The 13,590-nt window shown below is 36.3% G+C and overlaps 1 protein-coding gene across 6 annotated transcripts in view; it reads left to right on the top strand.

Annotated features, from left to right (window-relative positions):
* LOC149558568 (protein ACCELERATED CELL DEATH 6-like) overlaps positions 1-13,373 on the top strand; it is a 47,149-nt gene extending 33,776 nt beyond the window's left edge. For all 6 annotated transcript variants that reach the window (XM_089832740.1, XM_089832738.1, XM_089832742.1 and 3 more), the window contains one exon: positions 12,540-13,373. In XM_089832740.1, coding sequence (XP_089688866.1) covers positions 12,540-13,352 — 813 coding nt within the window. In that variant the 3' untranslated portion in view covers positions 13,353-13,373. The remainder of the gene's footprint in view (positions 1-12,539) is intronic.
* The last annotated feature ends 217 nt before the right edge of the window (positions 13,374-13,590 follow it).

The raw sequence follows: 13,590 nt of genomic DNA, 5'->3' as shown, positions 1-13,590 counted from the left end.
CAATCTTTGTTTAACTATTGCCAATGACTCTTCATAATGAACACCCGTGTAAGTAATTGCTGGCACCATATTTCGTAATTCACAGTGAGCCTTATATGACAGCATACATCCAAGTTACTGTTACTGTCAAATAATTACCATTCACTACGCATAGCCAGTTAACTTTTGTTTTCTCTTTATTGAATTGTTAGGTGCTGCTTGATTTTCAATTGCAGTCAGATTTAGAAGATCGTATATCATCCATAACAATTGATAAATGTTTCAAATGTTCTGATCATTATTGCTGTCTCTATGATAATGGGCATATTTGTCATGAATCTTCATAGAGAAGGATCTGACTCCTTGTGATTGCCGCAGACATCCATACACATCATCGTGATAGCCTTTAATTTTCCCAATAACAACTTCTCCTTTCTAGCTTCGATGCTAAAATTCATGATACTTATGTTCTCCATAATTGGTATTTTTGGACTATCAGTTGCCAAGTAACTAAAAGTGTTTCCTGGTGTGATGATATAGCATTAATAATTTAATACCATATTCCTTGATCCAATATTTCACATCATTGTTGTCTTGAGAATATTGAAGATGACCAGCAATAGTATTATCATTAACTGAGATGTATTGATGGCTTTTCATTAGATTTTCCCCAAAAACACCATACTTGAGTTATCTATCTTTTTACAATTTTGTCTCCTTTAGAGATTTAACAAAATTGAAGGATCATGTGAGGCATTGGTAGCTACATCATGTATTGAGATATCACAATTAGGGTTTCAAACGGGGGTCATGGCACATCTCCATCATATTCAATAGCCAACATAGTACATATTTCTGACATCTATCAGGGACTTGGTGAAAAGGGTTGTAAAACATGTTAAGCGGGGAAAAAGGAAAAAACAAGAGCTGCGATGGGGCTGAAGTCCCTGCCTCTTGCCAAAATAGTAATGCTGGAGTTGGCATTCAAATAATTGCAATGATGTGATCTTTGCATTTGTAAAACAGTGAAATGGAAGCAAATGGAGGATAATGAAGCTTTGAGCTAAGTTCAATTGTGATGAAAAAGAAAATTGGACGAGAGTACAAGGATTTAGGATAACTCTATCTCAGGCAAGGATTAATAGTGTAAACTTAGAAATGTGTGTAAAAAAACTGCAGCACATACATGGCAGATATTATGTGCAGTTCAGTGTCAGAAATGACCACTAATATCAATGCTTCTAGTCAATAAATTTTTATTGTCTGTGACAATAGTAGAATGAAAGCACAAACTTGTCCATGATTCATGGTCATGTTTTACTTTCACAAACTAAATCATTACAGCCATACGGCCCCATATAAGCTAAATTCTATAAGATAAATGCAGGGGTTTCTGCTGTCTGCTAACAAAGAACATAAAGAACAGCGCTGATTAAAAATAAGATATTTAGTTCAGTTTGCCCTTAGCATAAGGGTTTCAGGTGTTCCAAAAGCATCTTGTTGGGTGGTTTGGAAGGAGCTTTCTTGGAGCTGGTACTTTTTTCTGTGTTGTATGTGAGGAAAGGAAGGAGATACAATGATTAGCATGAAAAAAGTAGCTAAAATGATTAGCATGAAAGAAGTGGACAAAGAGGATCAAATTTGAAGACCACTGATTTGATTAGAGAAGATCATTTTCAGTAGCACACTCACTGTGCTGGCTGATAAGGTCAGTCTGAACTTCTGGAGAAGCAAGAGCAGTAGATTTTGTAGTTGGCAATGCAAATGTTTTTACACATTCTGTACTTCACATTCAACAATTAATATAGATTCAAATTAATGATTATAATCAGGAAATATTTAAATTTTAATAATGCAAAAGAGTGCTTTTCTGAAAGCTTGAAACAAATTTGCAGCTTCACAGAAATATACAGATCAATAAGTGGTGTCATTAACTTTTAATTTGGGAGTTCCTACTGCTAAATACACTTCTCTTCTCTACCATGTTCTATTAATTTTCTGCATTGTTAATACATGAGAAGAAATGCTGCATATCAATAATCTATATCAGTATCTTCTATTTGGCATCTCCCTGCTGCTATACTTAAGCACATAAAACAAAAATAAATCTACAATCATGCATGCTATCTGCAGTGGGTGCCATCACAGCCCAAGAAATGAGAAGAAGCTGAAAACAAACAATTTCTTTTCAGCTAAACTATTACGTTATTTAACAAAACTATCAAGCAGAAGAACAGATCATCACTTTGATTTGTAAAACACTGCCATAAATATCCTCAACTCTAGAGAACAAAAGGAAACATGAGGTAACACAGAAAATATTACATAGAATGCATTGTCAACCCCTGCAGTATAGCCAGGCTGTAGTTTAATGGGTGCACTGAAGTAGCCTGACTCCTACATTCATCAATTCAAAGACTACCCTATTTAGCAATATCAATCAAGTGGTTTAAAAATGCGAAAGGGTTGAATGCAAGTATAAGAATCTAAAAATAATCAAATGATTACCTGCCTATCAAGCCAGAGAGTTATCTGAGATTGGCTTTGTGACACTGTTTCATGCTCAGGACTCCAAAGATTGTTGAAAGTTGAAACCCTCATTGAATGTCACAGGACTATACCATGAAGCATATGTCGCTGTTGATGCCTCCTTGCATATTAGAGGAGACATAAATAGAAATACAACTGCAAATATACTCCGACTGATGAGCATTATGATTGAATAGATTCATTCTATGCCCAACAACTAGCCAAGGCTCACAGAGACAAAGGATGTAGCATGCAAAAAAATTGAAAATAGATAATGGAAATAGAAACTGTATTCAACAAGATGAAAAAATTAAGTAAATCAGACTTGTTTCCAATTTAAATGTAACCCATTAATCCTCTACAATGCAGGGTAAATTTAATAAGCAATGGCTAAAAGTCAACACTATAATATTGGGAGCAACACACTCTAAGTAGAAGAAAACATATTTTTAACTACTTATTTGATGCTAATACTAAACACGCTTCATTAATTTAGACTTTCTACTTCTATGGAAATCTTATCATGGACAGATATTTCTGCCGAGTAGTTCAAATCTCCCTCTGCTCACAAAGCATCACTTAAGTATTTAGTTCCCTTAGTTCTATCTTCTTTAGATTTGGGATGCAGAAATTTTGAACATGTTTCTCTATGTGCTATTGATATTCTGTTTCAAGTAAATTAGAGATCTCTTCTACACTAAGAAGATCATCCTCCCTATGATTATTGGTGTCTGCTGCTGCCATGGAAATTTCACCATTGATAGGCTCTTACTCCATTTGATCTACAACTTCTCCTGCATCTAAAACATCACTTAACTCATATGCATCTTTGATCTTGCATTCATTATCTTCTGCATGGAGATCATTAGATGTATATTCTACTTCATTATGATCTAGAGTTCTGTCATCAAACTCTGCAACATGATTTGATTCACAACAGTCTTGCTCCATAATCTTAAGCAACATATCCAAGCTAAGCTCATCTAAGATCCCCAATTCTTTGACATTTCTTATGAATGCTTTTCGTGAAGGCACAATATCTGCAGGTATCCCCTGATACGTATTTACTGCCCTTCTGTATAATTATGCAGAAGACTCCTCTTCAAATCTCTCCAAACTGAAAAAGGCATCAAGTAGATACATGTTAGGATCTTCTTCAATGCTGCTGTTTTGGTCTTCATACATGTCCTCTCCTTCTTGATCTGCATCATGGAATACAACAAGGAAACATTGCTCCAAATCCCACCATGATGAAATACTTTGTGGGGTCAATAAGTCATATGCCTCTGTCGCAAAATCCTTCAAGGTTCTGACAAAGAGCTTCATTGCATGACTTTCTGAATCTACTTTGTATGCATGTATAAGCCTATAGAAGGCATCCAAATGGTCGAGGGCATATTCACCACCTTCTCCATAGAGTTTCAGAGCAATATGTAAGAGTCTTAAATATAAATCATTAGGACTACATTGAAACCCTCTGAGGTCCAACGGTCTAATTTCACTCGGAAAACAGTGTCTTCTTTTCCTTGGCTGGTACATTTTGCAATAACAATGTTCCTTCTTTAAAAAATGAGAAAAATACATTTCTCTGAGTCACTTCCCTCAGCAGAGTCACTAATTATCTGAATAGAGTCACCACCTGTCTTCGAGGAATATATTGATTGTTGGATTCTCTGGGCTCTTCCTTCCAGCAAAGTGCACTTCGAAAAATATCTTTTATTTCAGTTCTGCAAAACAAGAACATTTGGGTAACTTCACAATACTTATTGTGAACAACTTTCCCAGTAGAGTTGTCAGTGTTGGTTCTCAAAACCACAGATTGGAAATCCAAGAGCTTTGCCAATTCTCTAATAGGATTACATAATCAACTTTGGCCAACGAACATGAATAACCTCTTGATTCACTTCCCTTGCACTTTAGACTTTGCTAAACCTAGGTAGGTAAACCTTCACCTCAAACCTTAATTACTTGGTTTAAAGCTTTTCCATAGCAAATTTAAACGTTGTAGGTTCTTCAGTTGGCAAAATTCTTAGACTTGATCAAAATAAAGTTATATAAATGCTTTGACATGTTTACTTATGAAATGAATATTATTTAAATGAAAGCAATAGTGTTTATGATTTATGGATATGGCAGAATGTTGAACTTCAAGGCCTCAGACATCATCATACTTTCACAAAATAAATTGCAGACTAGTCCCTTATCCTACCTTGGGTAAATAGAGTCAAACTTTTTCCAGATCCTTATATACAACTTTGAGAGACAGTGCTATACCATCCACTATAGACCGAAGCTTCAATTGACAACATAATCTGTAGTCTAATTGAATTTAATTTTTCTGTAAAAAACAATTAGACAAAATTCACATAGACAACATTTCATATGGAAATTCTGATTATCAAAGACTTGTATTGAAATCAACTTCATCACTGTTAGTAGCAATTGATTTTGAAATTAATAATCACAGGGGATAAATCTGAACAAAATACTTTGAACTTTGATTTTCAAGATGAATAAAAAAACAAGGCTCTTGCATTAAATTTGAAAAATGACTACAAATAGTGTGTTCATTTACAATATTCAATATACCAAAACTACAAAAAACATTCCATCCCTCCTTATTTCTCTTTATATATTCTGTGTTTCTACTTTCTTTTTACTGCTGACTTCCCTCCATTCAAATAAAGTATCCTTCATTTATATCCTATTTGATTAAGGGTTTGACTTTTCAAATATCTTTTTATTTAATAAAATATTTATTCTTAACTGTTTCAAATACGATGCATTGCTATTTGTTTATGAATACTTTGGACTTCTTTTCTTTAAACCAATTATTATTTCCTTAACTTGCTTTCATGTTTATATAGATTGATAATAGTCTTGTCTGCATTGTTATCTGACAAGATCAATATAATTTTAGTTTTTCCATAAATATATATGTGGACCGAAATCCCTATGGCATCTCAACTTTCTCCACTGTTGCATATTCCCCACGTTTGTTGCTGTATTTGATTGGCTTCAAAAAAATCGCTAATATTCTATATTTCCTGAACATCCTTTTACAGCTTTGCTGTTATTGTTATAGGACCTTCACTTTTGGCGATGATCTAGTATTTTCTGTGTAATGTCGTTGTACACATATGCATTGGTGAACTCCCACGACTGCTTGACATGGAAACTATATCGTTGTTGTCTCTAACTTATCATTGCTGTCTGTGAGTCAACTGATGACATCTCTAGGATCTTCGAACTGTGTTTCCATAAGCACTTTTGTGTTCTTTATATATTGTTTCTCTGATTCACATACTCTCGTTTCTTCCACATATATCTTTCATTCCATTTCACTGTCATTGTAGACGAAGGAGTATATATATATATTGCTGCTATATTTGTTTTTCATCAAGCACTTTTAAAATTTTGTCACATATCTATAGTCGTATACTCACCGTCATCCTCTACAACTTTGTTTCCAATTTTCTTTGTCTTCTTGAGATTATTGTTCATGGCAAAGATATGTCTGTGACAATCTTTGTATTATAGTTGTGTTTCTTCATAAGTTTCTCGTACTTTCTAATCTTTATCGAATTCTAATATTAGAAGTCTCTTGTTCAAGTTCATTTTGACTAAGCGTATGAACAATTTCCTTTTTCCAGATCTTTAGAGGACATAGTGTAAGAACTATCTCCAGATGTTCCAGATTCATTGGACTCACTAGATTCAATGCTATCATTGCAAATATCAGTTATAGCATTAGGAGACTCTAGTTTAGTGTCTTTTATAGGCTAAAAAATATCATTGCTAACTCTGTGATCTTCTCCATTATGTTGCAACCTTTTAGAGTTGCAACAATCAAGGCCAACTAAATCTGCATTGGGTTCTTGCTGCATTGGTTTTCACCCATCAAGGCTGATTTTGGAAGTCTTTGAATGTAAATTTTCTAACATTATTTTACAAATGGAGGTCCTGATTTGCACAAATTAGGGCTCCATCATGCCCAACGAATAGGGGGATAGATTGCAAGCAACATCCTCTTTTTGAACATTTCGATTTTGCAAAGCGTCTTCAAAAATCTTAATGTGTTTATTTGCAGTGCGATTGACATCATTCACAAAGAATTTAGAACAAAATTGTTCAGGATTCTAATTCTTTGACATATTGTGGTAAGCAACAAATGTCGTGAGGGGCAATGCATTCTATGGACGACATTACTGTTGTTAGGCCATCACTGGAACTTCTTGTTGAGTGGCTTTAGGTTCAACAACTTGTATAGGTATCTACAAAAATAGTTGTTGAATTTGTGTAGCTCCTTGTTGAACTCCTGCTTGTTGCGTGTGGGCATTTCTTTGTGCTTGATGTTGAGATGGAGTCTGGAATGTTCTTGTAAGTTCGGCTACACTTGGTGAATTCTAACTTGTAGATGCTTCTTTCTTACCTCGCCCAAGCTTTGGATCAAAATTTAATTCTTGCAGTTCCTTTTCTCCTGAGGTGGACCATAAGATTCTTTTTCTCTAGTATGTGAAACTTCTTTTGAATCTTGATAATGTGTACTAGCCCTCCTAGCACCAATTTTTGTTGATGTGCATTTTATGACCCACCAAACAGTAGAACAAAATACAGATGTATCTTATCCTATCTTGAACAAATTCTTGGGTATGCTAAGATTGTGAGAAGATCATATGATGACTCCAAGGTATCTTTTATGTCAGGTCTTGATTGTGGATACGCTTGGTGGTTGATGTGATTTACTATATATCAAAAAGGGGCCTTACGTATGTTCACTCAAATTAATTTCAAATCATGCTAGATGTGGGAGCTATTAGAAGATTTTGCAGTGAAGTAATATTTTGGGATCCTAACAAAATATGTAGAAATAAAAGGGGAAAGGGCTAAGAAATTCTAGTCTAATCCTAAGAGTAATGACAACAACAAACAATACTTTGATGGACAAATTCCCCAATAATTGAGCTCCGCTTCGCCAAGCTATACTACAACTACATGTGAATTGGTGCAATCTTGAAGGGTTATGCAAAAGATTTTCATATCACCACGAACACCATCAGAAAGAACAATGCATGTGAATGATAGAAGTTAAGAATACACAAGAATGGGGTTCAGGCTAACTTTGCACAATGATTTACAATCAATAAATTGTCAAAAGTCTGAACCAAAATAATCCATTAAAACACCATCATATTTTCCATCTCAATCACGACACTTTATCTAACAACCTTAATCTAAATGAGGGAATTATGAAACCAAGCAAGCACTAAAACACTTCAAGTATTCACCAAACTTCAATGAAGACTTTATTGTTATAGTAGCTCATAGCAATATTCTGAAGATCCACTTCTTACAAATGAGAAGAAGAGACCTTTTTATAGTTCCTTGAAGACAATGGGTGTCCTAGATTGAAACAATAATTGATCACCCTTTTTTGTCACATCAGCCCTAAGTAGGCTTAGGGCAAAGAATGAAGAATCTACATTAATGTAAAAAGTAATCCACTACCATAGCGGGTAATAAATGCCCACTATGCTCGTTTAGGAAGAGAGTAGGGTGAAATAAATTAACATTGCACACACCCACTATGCATTAAATGGATTTATCTTTGACTTTGTCATTGAATTCTTGGAATCTATCCAATATCGTCTCCAATTCATCCATGTTGACGCTCGATGCCGATTCATGCTTGAATTCCAAGGCTCTCACTGCATGCTCGGATTTCCACAAGCTTTCTTCCCATTTTGGCAGCAAGTCCTGGCCTGTATGCATGTCTTTTGAGAATGTGGAGAGGTTCTCAAAATCATCTCTAGTGAAGATATTCAATATGAAGGATTCCTCTAATTTTCTCTTTAGGTTGTCTACAATTATCTCATCTTCAACCGTCCTCCATGATAGCACTGATGCTATAGTGTTGGAGATCTCTGGTAGTGCTCTGGTAGTGCAAACATTTCCCTTGCCATGAGTATTGTGCCATACCATCAAGGAAAGTCATATGCATCTCCTTGCTTGATGATCCCACCATTGACCAATGTTTGCCTGGGTGTTTCTATCAATTCTTGCAAATCGGAGACCATTTTGTCCTGATAGATGCGGTCATCATCCCATGATTTCACTATGCAGTGAATCCTAGAAAGGATGGGCAATGCCCTATCATGAACTTGTACAAAGCTCTTGACATGCTTATATTTGCTTCATTCTAGATACTGTCAGTCCAAACTTCTGCACCTTGAGCAATTTGTTTGATTCTATCAATGCCTTCTACTTAGTCAAAATAAATGGCGGAGGATTGCAAGATGGGCCTTCTTCTCTCATTGGATAAGGTAGGTTGTTTGTGAATTCGTACGAAGTCTTGATCTTGCTTTTTTAAAGGTAGATGATACCTCCATGGGTTTTACTACTTTTCAATGCATTTTTGTCTTAGTCCTTACCTCTTCTTGGGGATGTGGTTCTCATGGTTGGGGATAGGCCATGGACAAAGTTGTTGGATTATGGGGTTCTCCCTTTTCGATGTTATTGGTGCTTCTCTACTAGTCACTTGGCCATAGATTGTTCTCTTGTATCATTAAGACACTATTGCTTAGTTGAAGGATGCCAATGGGGATTAGCTAATTGTCGTGCCTTCCAATTCTTCCTTTGATGACTCTTTACAGGATGATGATGGTCCTCTTAAGATGATGTTTTTCTTTTGTTGTTGGTTTGGCCTCCTCAGGCCCTGTGGATCCTACTCCACCTCTTGTTGATAGATCTCTTTCTGCATGGACCTTTCTCCAACTATTTCTCCTATTATGCTCCAACCTTTGGTACATAATGTGCAACCTTGTTAGGATTGTCCTTTGCATTGATAGTCTCGCGAAGAAGATTTCTTTAGTTGCTCCCCATTATGATGGTGTTCCTAATGATAATATCCTAGGACTATTGTTAGTCGGTGTAGGAAATATTTTGCTTCCTCCTCTCCCCAATCTCTTCCCCATGTTGTGGGTGAATTTTTTACCCACTCTTGATGTGGGTTACTAGGTGTTGCTAGTGTGTTTGAATTGATCTATTCTAGTTTGTTCTTAAACAAGTTGTAAATAGACTTTCTAGCTTGTCTTTGTACTGACAACATCATTACTTCACTACTTTTATTATGAAAAGAAAAGGTAACCCCCTCACATGTTTTTACATGTCATAGAATTGTCAAAAGTTCTCTTCCATATCTCATAATGTCGTAAAATGTTCTTTCAGATCTTTATGTCATTGGATGCTCTTTCAATTTCTTATAGAAATAAAATATTACATTATGTGTAGTAAAGACTCTCACCTCAATGTGGAACACTCGTTTGTATGAGTGTGCAATAATAGATTAAATCAAATAATAATTAAATTAGGATTACAAAGAGTATTGAAATACTATCCAAATACGAATAAGTTTACATTTGAATGAATTTCAGAATTTTCAAGTCACAGTCAATTATCATACCTTGTGCTCATGAGAATGACTTATGATATGGGAACAATCAAATAAAATAGATATTAAAATATAACATAATGTGTGTATAGATTGCTATAATTGAAATCTTATTTAAATGTACATATTAGAATGTGTGTTGGCATTGATAAGTCAGGACACAAATGTATTTGTAATGTTTATAAACAAAGAAGTATCATTAGGAAAGGGGCATATTTACAAATGTATACAATTTATCACGTGTAGATACATTTAGTCACTTCAAAATAAATGTAAAAGTAGACGAAGATCTAGCTATAATGTTTATAGAAATGATTGTGTATATGTTGTTTACCATCGACGTTTCGGATCATACTCCTTGATCCATCACCAGGATGAAAATAACATGAATATACAAAAATGATACCCTATTAGACAGGTTTTGAAATGATGTCATTCACATCTACATCTGCTACTGTGCCATCAAGTATTCCCACCAAGGCAAAAAAAAATTAACTTCAAGACCTTAGTGCTTGCTGGAATGACTACTCTACCCTCTGTCCCTAGGGGTGCTCTTGTTTCTTCACCTGTTGTGGTAGACTTTCCTGTGCCATTTCTGATGTACTGAGTGGGGATTGCCTTGGACCCTCTTTTTCAAGGTACCTGTGTCTACTTTATACCTTGCTGCTGGTGATTTTGGAATTTTGGCAAGTAGTGGAAGGGTTCCACAGAGTTGTTGGTTGACAGAGTTTTACTCACGTTGCCAAGTCTGCTGCAGCTATTTCTTCAAAGGAGAAATGTTGACCTCTTGCCTGTGCCAAGACACCCCTTGTGGTGGTGTGTAGCTTGGATGCGGCGAAGAATATGGATTTCTACCAACTTTGCGGGTTAGTCTATAGATTCATCGGTTTCTTGCCTTTTCAGATTTGCATCGTTGGGTTTCCAATTCTTGGAGATCTCGTCTTAGGTAACATTGAGTTTTCCCTTGTGCAAAGGTGTTTTCTATTGCTCTTTTCATTTCTTCAAGACTGTGATTTGGTGTTGAGTACACCGTGGGGCTGGGTGAATCACTCTCTCTTGACCAAACACTGGACAATCTTCTTTAACCCTCTTATTGAACTACTCAGCGTGCATCCAGCATTTGGGTAAATCCTCACCTTCATTTTTGGGAGAATTCTTCCTTTGAGGCCATTAGAAACTCTATTGGCTGATTCTTAAAGGTGGATGAGGCTACGACAATTTTGGGCATCTCTACCTTTGCTCGCATTTTGGTGGACATTGACATCTCCACACCCCTTCCAAAGGGATGTGGTTCTTATGGTTGGGGATAGGCTTTGGACTCAATCATTGTTTATAGGGTCTCCCCTTTCGATTTTGACGATACCTCTCTATTGGTCATTTGGCTATTGATTGTTCTCTCTCATGCTGTAAAGGTGCTTCCACTTGGTGGAAGGAAGCAAATAATGAACATTTGACCTAATTCATGACCTTTTATTCTTTTCCTCTAACAATTCTTCAGAGGCCAGTGATGAATCCCCCCAGGGAGATGCTCTTGTTGTTTCAGCAGACTTGGTGGACCCAACTCTGCCTCTTGCTGCTAGTACGGTACCCTCTGGCTACACAGACCCTCCTTTGATGACTACTCCTGATTTTCTTCAACCATTTGGCTCTGGAGGCACAACACTACCAACACTCTGTTCCTGGTGCTATTTGTCTTGTGAAGAGGGTTACACTACATCCCCATGGTGGTGAGGACCTTACTAAATGTATTGCTTGGGCAGTTGTCCGTCAGCAAAGGAAAAGTCACCTGATAGTCTTTCATTCCCCACACCCCCCGCCCCCCCCCCCCCCCCCCCCCCCCCAATGAAACATGTGGGTTGCTTGCTATGCTGCTAGTTTGCTGTTAATGGTCTGTCTTCTATTTAGTTGTTTTTATTTTCACTTTTGGGTTGGTGTTACAGGCAAGACCCTTGTTCTATTGGTTTTAGTTATCAAAAACATTTGTATACAAACTTCATCAATAAAAATATTTAAATTTAATGTACATGATAATAAAGGGGGAGGGCCAAGTAGTTGAGCGTATTCTAATAGTTGTGATAACACTTGCTGATTTAAAGTCCAATATTTTTGACAATACTGCACTAATAGTTGTGACTTAAAAGTAGTAACTGTGGATAATGATTACTTATAACTAAATGAATTGCATTTCTTAGATGTAAAACTAACAAATCATATGATGCCACATTAATGCACCAATAAAACATGACTTAGTGCGTGACTATTGGTTTCACATTTTTTTGGAACCTTTTTGGACACCTTGGATAAATGAATGCTTGACATTGCATTTCATGATGTGATCTTGAAACCTTAGTTATAAGTAAGAGACCTGCCACATAAGTTTCTGTATAAATGTAGAATTGATTTGAAATTTACAGATAGAATTTTGAAAAATATGGAAGTTAAAATGTCCAACTATTAAATCCTCCCCCTTATCTGAAGTAAAATGTTTATAAAACTGTTTACAATATGCAAGGTGTGGAAGTAATGGACTTTGTGAGAAGAAATACGTCAGACGTAATGTAATAAGATGTTGTAAGTGCAGCTGCTGGAATACCTTGTCTCATTTCCAGGTGTAGATGTGAATGCTCTCAACAATGAAGGCTTGACTGCACTTGACATAGCATCAGCAGCAGCAGTTCAAAACAACCCCAATTGTGCCATCATCGTACATATACTAAAAGGTAAAGGAGCCATTGGGTGGAGTCTCACACCAAAATCTAAAACAGCTCCCCATCCTAGAAAAAATTCGAAGCGAGTGGGAGACAAAGATATGATAAATACGCACATGGTAGTGGCATCACTCATTGCCACCGTCACATTTGCAGCCATTTTTCAAATTCCTGGAGGAATCGAGGATGACAAAAATAGTATACACTATGGAGCTGCTAGGATGGCATTTCATTGGCGTTTTAGATTGTTCCTATTCAGTGACACTGTGGCCTTCACCACTTCCCTTACTGTGGTTTTCGCTTGGTTAGCTCGACAAGTATTGTTTTACAATAATTCGGAAGAAGCGCCGTTGCTGTCCTATGTTTCCGGGATGAGTTTGCTCGTTTCAATCGTGTGGACGGTAATAGCATTCCTCACTGCCGCCGTTTCCTATACAACAACCTACGACCATGCGAAGCTTAGGAGGATGGATAAGGAAGCTTTCAATGAGTATGTATCTCTTTCAGTCTGTGAGTTCATTATTGTTTGCGTTCCACCGGTTTTCGCTCTCACCCTCCTTCCGATATCTCCAGTTCTTAGTTCCTGGGCCAAATATATTACTGAGACACGGGAAAGGTTTTCTTTCTATTTGTTCGCTCAAGCGATTGTCATAGCGTTCATAACTATTTTCGCTGCTCACTTGTAAACGAGAGATCAAATTGCATGAGTCGTTATGTTGTCTTAATAATGGCTCTATTAATTCTATGTTATCTACTGTTTCTATGTTATTATAAGTTACTCATAGATTCATATACGGACTGTCTGTTTATAGACTCTAAAAGAATCTCTCCGGACTGTCTGTTTATAGACTCTAGAAGAATCTCTCTCTCTCTCTATATATTGCAGTCATTTTATTCTATAAATGCTTACAATTTTTTAAAAAT

The sequence above is a fragment of the Cupressus sempervirens genome, chromosome 5, assembly GCF_028749045.1.
Source record: "Cupressus sempervirens isolate cs-2001-9-10 chromosome 5, ASM2874904v1, whole genome shotgun sequence".
NCBI classification, from domain to species: Eukaryota; Viridiplantae; Streptophyta; class Pinopsida; order Cupressales; family Cupressaceae; genus Cupressus; species Cupressus sempervirens.
Note: the sequence above shows the minus strand (reverse complement) of the source record. Positions and strands in the feature narration are given on the sequence as shown.